Source organism: Peromyscus maniculatus, chromosome 4 (assembly GCF_049852395.1).
Source record: "Peromyscus maniculatus bairdii isolate BWxNUB_F1_BW_parent chromosome 4, HU_Pman_BW_mat_3.1, whole genome shotgun sequence".
Classification (NCBI taxonomy): domain Eukaryota; kingdom Metazoa; phylum Chordata; class Mammalia; order Rodentia; family Cricetidae; genus Peromyscus; species Peromyscus maniculatus.
Genome location: NC_134855.1, coordinates 136693402 through 136711593, shown reverse-complemented (window position 1 = coordinate 136711593; position 18192 = coordinate 136693402). Strand labels below are relative to the sequence as shown.

Genomic DNA, 18192 nt, shown 5'->3' with positions numbered 1-18192 from the left:
TGGACCCAGGTTCAATTCCCAACCCCACACAGCAGCTCACAACTGTCTCTAATTCCAGTTTCAGGGGATGACACCTTCGAACCAACACACATAAATAAAGTTAAATAAATTAAAAAAAAAAAAAAGAACAGGAAGAAATTAGAATCCTTGGACATTCTTGTTGAGGGTTGGAAAATGGTGCAATCATAGTGGAAATGATAGGATGTTTTCTCAGAATAGAAAACATTGGGTGGTGACGTGGCTCATTGTGTAAAAGTGCTTGTTGCATAATCCTGACAGCCTGAATTTGATGTCTAGACCCATGGTGGAAAGAGAGCCATTCCCCAGTCATCCTCTGGTGCCCATGTGTAGACCATCACACAACAGAATTTATGAAGAATAAAAGTCGGGCCAGGCGGTAGTGTTGCACACCTTGAATCCCAGCACTCAGGAGGCAGAGGCAGGCAGATCTCTGTGAGTTTGAGGCCAGCTTGGTCTATAGAGTGAATTTCAGGACATATAAAGCTGTTACACAGAGAAACCCTGTCTCAAAAAAAAAAAAAAAAAATTAAAGCTGATTATCATAGGACTCGGTTAATGTATTCAAGAAGTTGAAAATAGGATCTTCTGTTATGTGGTTTATGCTGTTGTTACTGAGACAGGATCTCACTATACAGCCCTGGCTGGCCTGGAACTCTCACAGATCTGCCTGCCTCTCCCTCTCATGTGCTGAAATAGGATTTAGAGGGATGTAAGGGATAGTTGTATATTGTATTCCCTGCAACATTATTCACGGTCATCAATATGTGGAAACAAAATACCTACAGGTGAATAGAATAAAGTATTATTTAGCCTTTAAAAGGAAGGAAAACCAGTCATATACCACAGCGTCTCGGCCTTGAGTATACTAAATAAAATAAGCCAGTCACAAAGACATAGCTCATGCTTACATTTTATATAACATATATAAGGTAGTCAAAGTTAAAAAAATTTATATGTAATTTTTTACATGTGAAATTTTGCTTTTGTTAATTTTATTATATAGAAATTCATTGGGACTACATATCTTTATTATATGTTGCTATATATATATGTATCTTTATTTAAATTTATAAGTTCATAACTCATAATAGAACTTTAGCCGCTAAAAACTGCTAGTTTTTAGGTTTTTAGTTTTGTTCTTTAGCTTTGTAACCCAGACTGATCTTGAACTCATGATCTTCATGATTTTGTATTCCAGTGTTGAGCTCACCTGTCTCTCTCTCTCTCTCTCTCTCTCTCTCTCTCTCTGTGTGTGTGTGTGTGTGTGTGTGTGTGTGTGTGTGTGTGTGTGTGTGCAGTCAATGGTCTTGAGTGTGCTGGGCAAGCAGTCTACCTGAGCTACATCCCAACCCTATGGTCTTGAAGAATCTTGAGAAATGTTGATAATCTGGGTTTTCCCTCTTGTATTTTATAGATCTTGTATGCGGAATCCTATGGAAAACATTACAAAAATAGTGAAAGGAATAGGAGAGATTTTCTGCCAACACTATACTCAGTCCACAGATAAGCAGCCAGGATCTCACATAGGTAAGAAGAGAAATTGAAAATTGGCCCATGGGCCGGGCGGTGGTGGCACACGCCTTTAATCCCAGCACCCGGGAGACAGAACCAGACAGATCTCTGTGAGTTTGAGGCCAAGCCTGGGCTACCAAGTGAGTTCCAGGAAAGGCGCAAAGCTACCCAGAGAAACCCTGTCTCGGAAAAAAAACAAAAAAAAGAAAAAAGAAAATTGGCCCACTATTAAGTATGGAGAGTGTCCCCCAAAGTAGAATTCTTTCCCTTTTCTTTTTTTTTTTTTAAGATTTATTTATTTATTTATTTATTTATTTATTTATTTATTTATTTATTATGTAGACAGTGTTCTGCCTAAATGCATGTTTGCAGGCCAGAAGAGGGCACTGGATCTCATTACAGATGGTTCTGAGCCACCATGTGGTTGCTGGGAATTGAACTCAGGACCTCTGGAAGAGCAGTGGTACTCTTAACCTCTGAGCCATCTCTCCAGTCCTCTTTCCCTTCCCTTTTCTTATAGTTAAAGTAACAATTTAAGTTTCCTCTTTAGTTGTCCTTACAACTAAATTTCAATAACATATACTTTCCTTTATTTCCCATAGATTTTGCTGTAAACAGACTAAAACTGGCAGAAATTTTGTATTATAAAATATTAGAGACTATAATGGTCCAGGAAACACGAAGACTTCATGGAATGGACATGTCAGTAAGTAAAACTACCCTCATAGCCACCAGCAATGTCTCAAAGTCCTACCAGGGAAGTAGTGGGTTTTTTGTTTGATTTTTTTCTCTTTTGAAGAAAATCAGAATTTTTATTCTATGCAATATAGAAAATAGGCACAGACTTGGTACAGAATTTCTTAGTTTTTACTTTAAGAAAAAAAAAAAGATAATGAGAAAGATGTGTAAATCCCTTTGTTTCTATTAGAAAACGTTGTCATAACACCAACAATCACTTGTATGTACTGCCATCAACTCTACACTTGACCTGTGCCTAGGAGCTAGACTTTACCTAATGAGTGTGGAAGCTGCTTTGAAAACGCAGTTACATCACGGTTCTGCAACAGCTGTGAAAGCAGCTCTGGCCCCAGAATACAAGGTGCACACTCACACACAACTGTCACCAGTGTAAAAGCCTCACCGTCTGTTTGCTTCCATCAGAGGCAGAGTGATCACCACCACATCTGCGTGGACAGCTCCTCTCCAGTTCTTAAGCAAAAGGCAGAAATTCCCACTGTCTGTCAGGGCTTGAAAATACCAGTAGAAATGTATTCAACGGGCAGAAGTCCATGAGTTACAGAAACAGGAATTGAATATCAAATGTTAACCAACTTTATCCTTTCTAATTTGACAACAACTTGAGGCATTGAAACCTAATTGGTTTCTTGTGCCTAATCACAAAGACATCTCTTCTTCAATCTTAATTCTCAGTGATGTCATCTGATCATTTCATATTACGACTGATGAGATCATTCTGTCCAACTTCAGCCATTTGCTCTTCTTAAGACTTCATTTTATTACCATAACGAAGTCTATCATCTTTAGCAAGCTGAATATATGTGCATTAGACAGATTTTTTCCAAACCTGGTATAGTCTCAGTTTCCCCTGAGCAGATTCATCATTAGCCTCTTGGAAACTTTTATATAGTAAATATGCTGATTGAGGTCTTTTTGTTTTTTCAGGCAAAATTAATTCTCTCCTTTTTTTTTTTTTTTTTTTTTAAAGATCTATTTATTTAGAATGTATACAGTATTCTGTCTGCACATATCCCTGCAGGCCAGAAGAGGGCACCAGATCTCATTACAGATGGTTGTGAGCCACCATGTGGTTGCTGGGAATTGAACTCAGGACCCTTGGAAGAACAAGCAGTGCTCTTAACCTCTGAGCCATCTCTCCAGCCCCAATTCTCTCCTTTTTAATAATGCTTTTTTTTAAAAAATATTTTGCCTGATTTCTTTCTCAGAAGACATCATCTGACTTGGAGTTAGTTGTTCTTTAAACTTGCTCATAGCTTCTTTGTATGCTTTCTATCCTGCCTTAAAATTAGCTTAATATACTTTTTTCTTCTGAATACAGTAATTCCCTCCACAGGGCCACAGTTTTTCTAATCAGTTCTGAAAGTTTCACATCTGGGTGTTTAGCTTTAAACCTGGTTTAAGTTCTATAGAAAATTGAAGGTATGAACTCATAGGTTTTTTTTTTTGGATAGTTACCCAAATTGAATGAAAAACATTTTGGAATATAGACAAAGCTCATGTGGCTCCACACCCTTGCACATCTTGACCTTCAAAGCGCCTGAGTGCCCGCAGTGCCCCCTAGAGGCCCTGGAGCAGGGCCAACGCTTGCTGGCCCATCGCTGCCCTCAACCTCAACATGGTGCTGGCACACAGCCATGTTGTTATCTGAAGTAGTGATTTCACATGCCATTGTGGAGGATCAGCAGTTTATGGCAGATTTGGACAGGATGATTTTATTTTTAATTTCTATTGTTGATTTTGACACATCCATCTTGAGGTAGAAAAGTAAAATACAAAAACATCATCTTTGCTATACTGTAGGCAGAAGTTTCTCTCCCACCTGCCTGTTCCCAAATACCCAGCAGCTACTTCCCAAATAATTGACTTGGAATCTTAATGTTACTTAAAAGTGCTCAGCTGGTAGCTCAGGCTTATTACTAACTAGTTCTGACACTTAAATGAACCTACTATTCTTATCTATGTTTAGCCATATGGCTTGGTATCTTTTCTCAAAACAACATTCTCATCTTACTTCCTTGTGTCTGGCTGGCAACTCCTGACTGCTTTTCCTCTTTCCAGAATTCTCCTAGACTGGTTACTCTACCTACAGATTGGCTACTGGCCAGTCAGTGTTTTATTAAACCAGTTTCAGTGACAAATCTTTACAGTGTACAAGAGCATTATGCCACAGCAGTATACCATCAGTGTTCTCTCCCTATAATTGATCTTTCTATGTCCTTCATTCCCAGTTCCTGTTGATAAGCACTCTGGCCCTCAAACTATTAAGCTAACAATTATCAATTTGTTCATAACTCAGAAATTCTTAAATTGTAAAAGAGTATTTGTTTTTCTTTTAAAAAAAGGGGGGGGGGATTTTCTTTGAACGTTTGACCAAGTCTGATCACCTCGAGGACTGCTAAGAGTGTTTTCTATTTTTGTTCTGTACATTTTCTTTGTATTTACATATATATTTAGTGTGTGTTGAGTGAACGTCGTGTCTCATATTATAACTTGCAGGAGTCAGTTCTCTCCTTCTGCCACGTGGGTCCTGAAGATCAAACTAAGGTTGTCAGGCTTGGCATCAAGTGCCCTTACCTGAGCCATCTCTCCAGCCCCTTAAAGAAATTTTTTACAAAGTTAAACCTATTGTAAGATGGTTCAGCTTTCGCCTCTTTCCTCTATGCCTCTGCAGCAACTCTTAGAGTCCTCCCATCTTCTGTGCCAGTAGAGACAGGTAGATATGTAAGGATGCTGTGTGACTATTCGAATAGAATTCCTGTGTTCACCCTGGAATTTTTCATCTTACTTCTTTAGTATTGGTTCTTTTTCTCAAATTTCATACATTTGTCTCATGTTTATGCTGACATCTTAATGGAACACCTGAGGGAGAAGTAAAATTTTTTACTTTTATTTTGAAATAGTTATAGAGTCTTAGAAAGTTGCAAAAGTGATAGATCAGTTTCCTACAGGGATTACAGTTTAATAGTATGGTATCAAATACTGTGTCTACTCTTCTACAGGTGTATCTTGTGTCGGTCATGTAACCAGCACAAAAATCAAGATACAGTAGTCCCCCTTTTTGGAGAAGAGTTAGTATTCAGATAGCCCCTAATCTTGTATTTCTTTATTCTGCTATAATATAAATAGTATTTATATAAATAAATATATTTATATAAAAATATATTTATATACTATTTATATTATAGTGATAAAATTGCTTGCTTTGGGGGTTTTGAAATAGTTATTATTTATTAAGCATATATTTGTACACGTATATGCTGTAGCATATATGTGGAGGTCAGAGGACAGCTTTAGGTTCCTTCCTTCCACCCTGGTGTGTCCCAGGCTTTGAACTCATGTCCTCAAGCTTCATGACAAGAACCCTTACCTGCCAAACCATCTCACCAGCCTGTTTTTGTTTTGTGAGACAGGATCTCACTATATAGCCAAAGTTGGTTGCAATCTTCCTGATCTGCTTCCCAAGTGCTAGAATGACAGTTGTGTCAGCATGCCTGGCTGCTAAAGTTTAATTTATATAGGCACAGTGAGAGAGTAACACTAATAATTACTACTAATAATACTTATAACAAGATGTTATTGATTGTTATTATATATATTATATATATAATTATGTGAATATTATCCATCTCTAAGTACTTCATAGTACTTTTATCCTTTCACCTAGACAAATCACTTGGTGGTTACTCTTTGTCATATCCAAACTGCTACCATCTCTAGTCTTGCACTTTTGGGTCATTATTAAGTAAAATGAGGGTTATTTAAACATAAGCACTGAGATACACAGCATGATCGCTACTACTAAATGACTAATGAGCAGGTAATATATACAGTATGGATATATTAGACAAAGTGATGATTCACATCCACAGCAGGATAGAGTGAGACAGTGTGATGTTTTATTATACTGCTCAGAATAGCTCACAGTTTAAAACTTAAGATTTATTGTCTGACTTTTCATTTAAGATTTTTTCAATCAAAACTGACAATGGGCAAATAAAAGAAACCCGAGAAAGCAAAACCACAGATAAATGGTGTCTATCACGTAGAACTCTCTGTTACCAAAAAGGCCTTCATGCTGGCCCTTTATAGCACATTACACTCAGCCACTGTTTAACCTTTTTACAACTTTATAACACATTGTATGAATCTATCTCTTTTAATTTATTGATACTATATTTGTAGCCTAAGACAGAGTTTATCTTGGTAAATATTTTGTAGAAACCTGAAGAAAATGTATATTCTGCTGTGGTGTGGAATGTTTTCTAAATATCTCTAAATGTCCAGTTATATTTTATGACATTGAGAGTTCTGTTATTATTATTCATGACATTGCTGAGTCTATTTCCTTCCTGATTTTCTGTTGTTGAGAGAGGGATATTAAAATGTTTGGGGCAGTGGTGGCGCACGTCTTTAATCCCAGCACTTGGGAGGCAGAGGCAGACAGATCTTTGAGTTTGAGGCCAGCCTAGTCTACAAAGCGAGTTCCAGGAAAGGTGCAAAGTTACACAGAGAAACCCTGTCTTGAAAAACCAAAATAAATAAATAAATAAATAAATAAAAAATAAATAAATAAAATGTTTGAATGTAATTGTGAATTTGTCTCATTCAGATATATGTTTTGTTTTGGTTTTGTTTATTTGTTTGCTTGTTTGTTTGTTTGTTTTTGAGGCAGGGTTTTTCTGTATAGCCCTGGCTGTCTTGGAACTCAATCTGTAGACTAGACTGGCCCCTAACTCACAGAGATCCTCCTGCCTCTGCCTCCTGAGTGCTGGGATTGAAGGTGTGTGCCACCACCACCCAGCTTCGGAAATCTTTTTTTTTTTAAATAATTTTTAAGATTTATTTTTGTATATAGTGCTCTATCTGCATATACATTATAGATGGCATGAGCCACCATATGGCTGACTGAGAACTGTAACTCAGCTGCCAATGGTATTAACCATTGTGCTCTCTCTCTAGCTCATGACTCTTTTAAATAGTTCTCTCTGCATCCCAAGCTGGCCTGGAACTTGGTATGTGGTGTAGGCTGGTCTGAAACTCCTGATCCTACTGCCTCAGCCTTCTTTCTAGAATTTTCAGTATCTTTCTTTTACCACTGATGTTAAATTTGTAATAATTTTTTTGGTTTTTCGAGACAGGGTTTCTCTGGGCAGTTTTGGTGCCTGTCCTGGATCTCGCTCTGTGGACCAGGCTGGCATCGAACTCACAATGATGTGGCTCTGCCTCCCGAGTCCCAAGTGCTAGGATTAAAGGCATGCGCCACCACCACCTAGCTTTTTATTTTTATTTATTTATTTATTTATTTATTTATTTATTTATTTATTTATTTATTTATTTATTTATTTTTGAGACAGGATCTTATGTAGCCTAGACTGGCCTCTGGCCTCTAACTCACTGAATAGCCAGGGATGACCTTGAACTCCTGATCTTCGTGCTTTCACCTCCCAGGTGCTGGGATTATGGACATGTGTCACCATACTCAGTTTATATGGTGGTAGGGAACTCAGGGCTTTGTGCATGCTAGATAAGCACTCTACCAACTATGCTACAACCCTAGCCTTCTAATGTGCCTTTTTGTGGGTTTTACATTTATCCATTGGGCATTCCTACAGAGCTGCCTTTTTCATCTAAACTTTCATCTAAACCTATGATTCATTGTGTTTGTTTTGTTTTATAGTTTTACAATGCTCTGTTTTATGAACTCAGAGCCCCGTGTATGAGGCAAGTGCTCTACCACTGAGCACATACCCCTAAATTTTTGCATTTCTTTTTTATTTCTAAGGTTAATTATTTTTCTTTGATGTTTTCTTGTATTGCCCAACATGTCTCCTAAGTGTTTCTGTATATTTTGCTCTGTATTTCAAGGAAAGGTTTTCTGCAAATGGTAGGTCATTCTTGATTGTCCACTTACATATGAATAAAGCACCAAAAAGTTGATAAACTGTGAGGATAAAGTCCAGTGGTTCAGGTGATGAGAGTCTCACCAGTTACTGTTCTGTTCTAATCTCTTGCCTGGTTATTGGTGTTATGGAGCAAGACAAGGAAGGGAAACTGTCTCACAGTCCAGTTTACAGACTTGGACCTCTTCTAAGTACCTGTGAGTCTTGTTCAGCTCCTCTGAAGAACAGCTTTCCCTCATTGACCCTCAGAATCTGGTTGTGTGTAGCCTGGCGCACTCTCACCCTGCAGGTTTGAACTGCCCTCTGTGCCGGTCCTTGTCTCACCCCTCCCTCCATTGCGTTCTGCTGTGCTTCCTCCGGGCTCTGCATATCAAGTTCCTCCAAGTGTCTGTCCACGGGCCCTCGGGTACAGTTGGCCGTCTTTCTGTCTGCCGAGTTATTTATCGTCCTTTCTCCTTTTGGTCTTTGTCTAGTGTGACTTGTGGTTTGTAGTTACAGATGACTCTTCCTAGATGGGGTTTCGGTTCTTTTATTCTCTTGTTGATAAAAGAAGGACACTAGATAGGTTTTTTAAAAGTAGTTTTGGAGTTCAGCAAGATGATTCAGTGGGTAAAAAGCACTTACTGTGCAAGCTGACAACCTTAGTATGATCCCCATAGTACACATAAATAACCCCAATGGGCATCATGGTACATACAGTTGTGTACATACACACAAGTACATACTCAAACAAAATAAATGAATGCAAATTTAAATAGTATTGTATATGTGTTTTGTGTACAAGCATGTGCATGTCATGGTGTACATTTGGAGGTCAGAGGTCAACTTTGTGGAGTCAGTTCTTTCCTTCCAACTTCATGTGGGTCAGGGATCAAACTCAGCTTGTCAGGCTTGCACAAGTACCTGCACCCACTGAACCATTTTGCTGGCTCCAATAGCCATTGTTTTTAAGTGTGTGTGTGTGTGTGTGTGTGTGTGTGTGTGTGTGTGTGTGTGGAGAGAGAGAGAGAGAGAGAGAGAGAGAGAGAGAGAGAGAGAGAGAGAGAGAGAGAGAGAGAGAGAGAGAGCGAGCATGTGGCAAGGTGTGCATGTGGAGGTGAGGTGTCAGTTTCACTCCTGTGGTCCCATGGATTAAACTCAGGTTGTCAAGCTTGGTTGTCAGGCAACTTCACCATCTCTTCTCTGGCCCCCAAATGACTGTTTTTAAAAACTGAAAACATAGCCCGGTAGTGGTGGTGCACACACCTTTAATCCCACCACTCAGGAGGCAGAGACAGGTGGAGTTCTGTGAGTTCAAGCCCAGCCTGGTCTACAGAGTGAGTTCTAGGATATGTAGGACTACACAGAGAAACCCTGTCTCAAAAAACAAAAACCTGAAAACATATTAGTTCTTATATTCAATGGTGAAAGAGGTTTGTGTCTTCCCAGTGAAATATTTTTCTCTGAACTTTTAGCTATTGCATTATTTTATCTTCTATTTCAGTGCGAACATTTATGCTGACAAAATAATTAAATTTTGGTATTTTTAATAATTAAATAAATTAAAAGAAAACCAATCCTAAGTTTTTCTTTCAATGGAAATATCACCCATTTTATTTAACATTTCAAAGCAGATTTTTACATGTACCTCATTTAAATCAAAATCTACAATAAACAAAAGTAAATATAATTGGGAAACTTTACCAGCTTGAAAGTGAGATATATATGTGTATGTACATATATGTGATACATACATATGTGTATGACATTAATGGACCTATATCCTAATATCCTATTATCTCTGATAATTTAGCATAATTTTTTACAAATAATTTTGTCGGTTTTTTTTTATAGTCCGTTCTCCCTCCCACCTGTCCTTCTCTATATGCTGCCTAGATTAGTCTCCATTTTCCTCTACACCTCGGTGCTAGTCTTGAATACAAGTCTTTCTGCCTCATCTCCCAACCACTAGGTTATAGTTTTCTTTCTAGAAGGACCAAGACTGAAATTAAACTCTGATCTTTTTCTTTCCCAAGGTTCTTTTGGAGCAAGATATATTTCATAGATCCTTGATGGCTTGTTGTCTGGAAATTGTGCTCTTTGCATATAGCTCACCCCGTACATTCCCGTGGATTATTGAAGTTCTCGATTTGCAACCATTTTATTTTTATAAGGTAACGTGATTGCAAAGTTCTGTTATGGTATGTATACCTCACATAAACACATTTATCTTAATGTTGAAGAAACACAGTTGCAATGTTTAGAAAATATTTTTGGAGGTGTTCTGATAATAATTACTCCTTTTGGGGTATAATCAAAGATAAAAGTAAAGTAGGAGTATATTGAGCCAAATTTCATAGTTTGAGTTCCTTTTCAAATCATGGACTTGCAGTGTGTCTCAGTACTTAACTTCAGATTTTCTCCTTGTCCTAGGCCTTGCCTCCTTAAGCATGTACCCAGATACTACTGTGGGTTTGAAAGTCTATCATTTCAGAGCCTCTAGGCCCTCTCCCTATGCTAGCTAGAGTCATTAACTAGTCAGTATTTTCTTAGAGAAGAAACACGTAATTATTTTCGAATAGTTCATTCTGTTCTTTGGAGATACTGGAAAGGAGAAGTAGATTAAAAAGAAGCTAGACTGGAGTCTAGGACTGTGTTCCTACCACTGTTGGACTAGTCACCAGTTTATATCCATTGGATCTGTTTTTAATCCGTTAAAAACAGACACGAGGATTACAAGCCTCCCTGTAATCCCAGCACTCAGGAAATCATCCTTGGCTACATAGAAAGTTCACAGTCAGCCTAGACTACCTGAGATCCTGTCTCAAAAAACAAAACCAAAAAGACATGAAAGAAATATGTGTAATTTTCTTTTACTCTGCTCTTTTAACTAATTAATTAACTTAGTTCTGTGGACCTTGTACATAGTAGGCAAGTACTCTTTCACTGACATATTTCAACCATGTAGTAATATTTTTCTATTTTTTTCCCTTTTCATGTGTCTATATATGGTATGTATGAGTGCATGTATGCATGCTTGCATTTGTGGGTGGGCATGTACCTATAAGCATGTGCGTGTGGAAACCCAAAGTTGATGTTGGGTATCTTCTTCAACTGCGCTCTTACCATATTCTTTTGAAGTAGGGTCTCTTAAGGAAACCCAGATCTGCCAGTATAACTAGTCTTTCTAGCCAGCCTGATCCAGGGATCCCCCATCTCTGCCTTCCAAGGCTGGAGTTACAGGCAGGCTACCACATCACCAACATTCATTTGAGATCTGAGGTTCTGAACTCCAGTCTCTTTTCTTTTTTTTTTTTTTTTTTTTTTTTTTTTTTTTTTGGTTTTTCGAGACAGGGTTTCTCTGTGTAGCTTTGCGCCTTTCCTGGAACTCACTTGGTAGCCCAGGCTGGCCTTGAACTCACAGAGATCCACCTGCCTCTGCCTCCCAAGTGCTGGGATTAAAGGCTGCACCACCACCGCCCGGTGAACTCCAGTCTCTTTGCTTGTGTAGAAAGCATTTTACCTGTTGTGCCAGCCTGGCATGTGACAATATTTTTTTTTTAACTTACTATTATTTATTTATTTATATGTGTACAGTGTTCTGCCTGCATGTGTGCCTGCAGGCCAGAAGAGGGCATCATTACAGATGGTTGTGAGCCACCGTGTGGTTGCTGGGAATTGAACTCAGGACCTCTGGAAGAGCAGTCAGTGCTCTTAACCTCTGAGCCATCTCTCCAGCGCAGTGTGGGAATATTTTAAAGGTGTTCAGTTGATATTCTGGGAAACCTGTTCTTTCTGGTAGGAAATGGAGGGCCAGTGGATCTGGGGGCGGGGTTTGCTGGGAGAATGGGAGGTAGGGGAGACTGCAGTCAATATGTATTATATGAGAAGAATAAAGAGAAAGGGAAAAAAGGCTTAAAAGCATCTTGTATTTTAATTTATAATATATACAGATCCTAGCAGTTCACAGATTATGGCTCCACTGTGGTTCTGTGAGACAGTAGAGCTAGGGTCATTCATGCTTGTCTGCCCAGACCAGTGATTGCTGGTTAGTCTAACCTCATTGCTATGTCAACTCTCTCCTTTCCAGGTTATTGAGGTGGTGATCCGCTCAGAGGAGGGGCTTTCCAGAGATATGGTGAAACACTTGAACAGCATTGAAGAGCAGATTTTGGAGAGTTTAGCTTGGAGTAATAATTCTGCACTGTGGGAAGCTCTCTATGCTTCTGCAAACAAAGTTCCTACCTGTGAAGAAGTAAGTCAGGCCTCAGCTAACAGTATTTTTTATTTGTTTGTTTGTTTGGGTTTTTGTAGATCAGGCTGGCCTCAACACAGAGATCCACCTGCCTCTGCCTCTGCAGTGCTGGGATTAAAAGCCTGTGCCACCACCACCCAGTCAGTTTTTTTAAATGAGATAAAATTCACGTGCTATTCAATTCACCCATTTAAAGTGTACAGTTGAGTGGGTTATAGTGTGTTACTATGTACATTCATGGTAACAGTTTTGGAACATAGGTGTCACATCAGTTAAACTCTCTCACTACTTGGTTGTCCCTTCTCTCTAATCTCCCTTTCTCACCCTAAGCAGCCACGTATCTACTTGCTGTCTCTATAGATCTGCATAGTCATGTAAATGGCTGTGCCTAAGTCCATGACGTCTGGTTCGTTTCCCTTTCATATATATTGCAGTGGGTGTCAGCCTTTCATTTCCTTTTGTTGTCAAATGCTTCATTGAATAGATAGATATGCCACATTTTACTCATTCATCTGTCATTTGATAGACATTTAAGTTTCCTTCTCTTGGCTGTTAAGATCGATGCTCTACAGAGGTTCAATGCGTACTAGCACTGAGAAGGGGAAATGAACAGGGAGTTCCACCCCAACCTAAAAACTGTCTGCAGTTGATACCTCCTAGCAAAGGGAAAATTAGTTTTCTCTGATGGAGTCTCACTGGTATATCAACTACCTTTTAGGGCAGGCCCCTTGCTCAGGAGTAGTTGGTTAACACAAAACAAACTAAGTGGTATTTTTATGGACTTTTGTTTCATTTTGCTTTGTATTGGCAGTTTTTGTCTTATTGGTCTTTCACTTATTTTCATTTTTGTGAGGGTTTGTGTGTGTGTGTTTCTTGTTTTGTTTGTTTTAAAGGGAGGAAGAACTTAAAGTTGAGTGGGTAGGAAGGTGGGGTAGATCTGAGAAAAATTGGGGGAGGTGAAAAACTTGAACAAAATATATTTTATCTTTTTTTAAATTTATTATTATTTTATGTGCATTGATGCTTTGCCATGGGTGTCGGATCCTCTGGAACTAGAGACAGATGGTTGTGAGCAGCCATGGGGGTGCTGGGAATTGAACCCAGGCCCCCTGGAAGAGCAGTCAGTGCTCTCAACTGCTGAGCCATCTCTCCAGCCAGATCAAAATATATTGTATGAAATTTTTTTTTCAAAAAAACAAAAATGGCCAGGCGGTAGTGGGGCACACCTTGATTCCCAGCACTTGGGAGACAGGTCTCAGTGAGTTCAAGGCCAGCCTGGTCTACAGAGCAAGTTCCAGTACAGCCAGGGCTACACAGAGAAACCCCGTCTTGAGAAACAAAACAAAACAAAAAAGATGCTGCTATGAACATTCATACATAGGTCTTATGGGCATGTTTTCATTTTCCTTAGGTATCTGTGAGTGGTATTTTATCTATGCTTTGAATTACTGGGTCACATTGTAACTATTAGAGCTTTTGAAAAATGTTACATTTTGACAAGTGAAATAAACTAAAGTTTCTTTTTCTCATAAGTTTCTATTACTGGGTTCATCTTTGTAAGATGAAGTGGTTTTTGTTTTCTGTAGGTTATATTCCCAAATAACTTTGAAATAGGAAATGGAGGAAATGTACAGGGACATCTCCCCATGATGCCAATGTCTCCAATAATACATCCAAGAGTGAAGGAAGTTCGGACTGATAGCGGGAGTCTTCGAAAGGGTAGGTATGACACTGATGAAATACTGGGGGGGGGAACAAAGACCTTTTTTTTTTTTTTTAAGAAAAAAATTTAAAACTCCATAGTATAGTAAAACATCTCATTTCTTCACTAAGATTTGACAAGAAGCTCACTGCTTTAACCCATCCTTCTATATGGCCTCTTATATACTTTCTTCGTATTAAAAGCATTTCTGGAGCCGGGTGGTAGTGGTGCACACCTTTAATCCCAACCCTCGGGAGGCAGAGCCAGGCGGATCTTTGTGAGTTCTAGGCCAGCCTGGTCTGCAGAGTGAGATCCGAGACAGGCACCAAAACTACACAGAGAAACCCTGTCTCGAGAAAACCAAAAAAAAAAAAAAAAGCACTTTTGGGCTGGGCCTGGTGATGCATGCCTTTGATCCCAACATTCTAGAGGCAGAGGCAGGCAGATCTCTGTGAGTTCAAGGTTAGCCTAATCTACATAGTGAGTTCCAGGACACCCAGGGATATAGAAAAAGACCCTGTCAGGAGGGAAGGGAATGGGAGGAAAGAGAAAGGAAAAGATTTTCTGGACTGGCAAGATTGCCCAATGGGTATTAGATCTAGTCACTGATTCTGGCAACCTGAGTGTGATTTCCCCAGGACCCACATGCTGGAGGGAGAGAACTAACTCATTCAGGTTGTTCTCTGACCTCTGCTTGTGCACCACGGTCTGCTGTTCTCCTAAATAAATAAATTAAAGTATAATTTTTTAAAAAAATGTCCTCTACTACTGAACTACATCCCTTGAAAGACTTATCTACACTCTTAAAATTACACCTTTTGAGCCTTAGTAATGGGGAGATTGTAGTGCAGTCTTGTTTTTCTTACCACATACTAACTGGCACACTCGGCTTTCTGAATTATGTAACTCTTAGTTTTTAGTGTGTTTTATTTTTGAGAAAGCTTCTCTATGTATCCCAGGCTGGCCTCAGACGTAAGCTCCGCTGTCCTCAGCCTCCTGAGTGCTAGAATTAAAGGTGTGTACTTTGCATCCTTGAATTCTTAACATAGTTGAGAAAACGTTGGCTGTTCTACGGCTACTTTGCAAATACTGGAAAAACTGTGATAGACACTCAATTTAATGAATATACAAATAATAGCTGATCCATCCACACTTTTTAAAAAGTGACAGTTTGCCAGGGCAAAAATAAAGATGCTCTGTTATAGATGACGTGGGAAGGCAACAAGCATCATCTGGGTTACTCTTTGTACGTTTTTATTTTGTTTTGGGGTGCTGGGGATCAAACTCTTAACCCAAAGCTATGCTAAGCAAGTGCTCTGGTAAGAAAAGGTATCTCAGGAATCTGCAGACTCTTGTGAGTCATGGGAGCTAGAATTGTTTACTAAGGACTAAAGAAGGCAGAGCTGCTTTTACAACACCCAGAATCATTGAAAGATTTTCATTAGCCAGAGCTGCTTCCCCAACCATCTCACTAATACACAGTGCCTCCACATCATTGCCAGAGTGATTTTTATTACCTATGTTTTAAAAGTGGATTGACTAATTACCTACTGAGTGTAAAACAGGTAACTGAGATGTCCTAACATCTCAGTTAAAAATTCAGTGGTAGAATGCTTGCCTAACATTCACAAAACAAAAAAAAAAGAGCACATTGTATACTTGGTAAATTGGCTTCGGAAAGTGGTAAAAAGTTCTGGACAGCAATGTAGAATTGAATAGATCTTAGAAATAGTTGACTTGAGCTAGGTGTGGTGGTGGTGCTTTATCACAGTACTTAGTACCTCTGGGAAGGTGGATCCCTGTGAGTTCAAGGTCAGCCTGGTCTGGTCTACAGTGAGTTCCCAGACAGCCATGGCCACATTGTAAGACCCTGCCTCAAGAACAAAACCCAGAAATAATGTAACTTGTATTACAGTTTTTTAGAGGCTCACAACTAAAAGTTTTCCTGAGTCAAAGTAGACTTTGGACTTGAACTTTTGAACAATGCTGGAACTATTGAGAGTATATTGACTCTTGGAGGACAAAATCCATTTTTTTAATTATTTGACATGCATAATTATTAGTGACTCTCTTAGTTAGGTTTCTATTGCTGTGATAAACCACCACCACCAAAAGCAACTTGGGGAAGAAAAGGTTTATTTCAGCTTATAGTTCCACTGTCCATCAATGAGAGAAGTCAGGCAGGAACTCAAATTGGGTAGGAACCTAGAGGCAGGAGGTGATTTAGAGGCCATGGAGGAGTGCTGACTTGCTCACTGTACTTGGATATCCAGGGCTACACAGAGAAACTATCTCAAGAAACCAAGAGAGAGAGAGAGAGAATGCCATCATGCCATCAGAAAGCACAAGGGATCCACAGGAGAGATTGCCCCAGGGTGCTGTAGTCAGCTTTTGTCTCATGACTGTCTTTGTTATGTTTATATGAACACTTTATAAAACGGCTTCCATATTGAAATACAGAATTTGGGATAAATTAAATCTGTGTTCCTAGACCATGATCACTCATATTTGGTTCTAAAATAAAATATCTCTTCTTCCTTTAAAAAGAACGAGTAGTATTGAAACAGTCTGGAGAACCTTCGTCTCTACTGAGGGGAAAGACGGAGACAGTGCTGTAGATTATAGCTTTGAAGAGGCCTAGTCCCTAACTGTGTGTCTGACAGAGGTTAGCATCGTGTGCTCTTCACCTTTTCTCTTGAGGCAGGCTGGCTAGTAAGCTCTGGGATCTGCCTGTCTCTGCCCATCCTCGTTCCCCCTTCACCCTTTGTTAGGGTTACAAACCTGTGTGACCACTCCTGGCTTTTTTATGCGGGTGTTGGGGCTCCAAATCCCCAGGTTCTTACGGTTGCATGATGGGCACTTAATTGACTGATCCACCTCAACAATCCATAATCCTCACTTTGGTTTTGACTGGAGAAGACCCTCAATTTAAGGCTAAGTAAGCAGTGGCATGGGTCACTTTTGCTCATGTTTTCTGATGGACCTATTAAAGATGATCTGTATTTACTAACTCAGAAACCACAGTGTGGCCGGAGTTTTCTCCAGTCCTGCCCAGCAACACAGACCCTGCAACCACTTATAACATAATCACTCAGAAACTTATATTAATTAAACTGTTTGGGCCATTAGCTCAGGTCTACCACTGACTAGCTCTACCACTTAACTCAGCCCATTTCTGCTAATCTATATGTCGCCACATGTTCGTGGCTTTACCTGTTGTCTTTACATGTTGCTCCCTGGATGGTAGGCTGGCCTCTCTCCGACTCCACCTTCCTGTTCCCCCAATTCTCCTCTCTGCTAGTCCTGCCTATACTTCCTGCCTAGCTACTGGCCAATCAGCGTTTTGTCAATAAATCATCCACAGCACTTCCCCTTTTTCTTTTTTTTTTCAAAAAGGAAGGTTTTAACTTGAACGTAGTAAAATTACATATAACAAAACAATTATCAAGCAAGAATTACAGTTAAAATATCTTGTCTATTTGTATTTTGCAAAAATGGCACCCAATGTGGGGTGCCAGATACTGGTTTAAATATTAAGACAACTCCACATAGTTAAAAGGGAGGTTTATTTTGAGGGATAACTTACAAGTGAAGGGATAGGTAACAGGGTCTGGGAAAGGTGAAGCGCAGTCTGGCGGTGTTCTCTGGAGAACTCTGCTCGGTCTACCTCCAGCGTCCAGGATCCAGGAACCAAGAGAGCCAACCCATCCGGATTTCGGATTTCGGGTCTTCGGTGTCTTCTATCAGCTCCGCCTTGTAGGCGTGACAGTTCCTGAAGCTTCAGTGAGGGTGGCACTTCCAGGTCAAAGCTGGAACGGCTACCCACTACACCACAGCACTGCCTTAAACTGCTAGGAGTGTGGGAATGACAAAACTATGACCTCAAACTGAATTTTGCTTGTACCTACCTTTTTCTTGGGTGCTATTTAATAGGTAATATTGGGAGGTATAAGCTAATTCTTAAATTAATGGTCATGTCATTCTACCTCTCAGCTTCTCCTTTATTCTTAATATGTTGCTCTGTTGGTATGGACAGAGCTTCAGGAATCCAGAAAGATGAGCTG

The 18192-nt window shown here is 39.5% G+C and overlaps 1 protein-coding gene across 3 annotated transcripts in view; it reads left to right on the top strand.

The window, feature by feature from the left end:
• Positions 1–18192, top strand: part of Rbl1 (RB transcriptional corepressor like 1) — a 58824-nt gene that overhangs the window by 19945 nt on the left and 20687 nt on the right. For all 3 annotated transcript variants that reach the window (XM_076571066.1, XM_006984145.4, XM_042276660.2), the window contains exons 10-14: positions 1436–1548; positions 2136–2239; positions 10208–10345; positions 12262–12426; positions 14013–14145. In XM_076571066.1, the coding sequence (XP_076427181.1) occupies positions 1436–1548; positions 2136–2239; positions 10208–10345; positions 12262–12426; positions 14013–14145 (653 nt within the window). The remainder of the gene's footprint in view (positions 1–1435; positions 1549–2135; positions 2240–10207; positions 10346–12261; positions 12427–14012; positions 14146–18192) is intronic.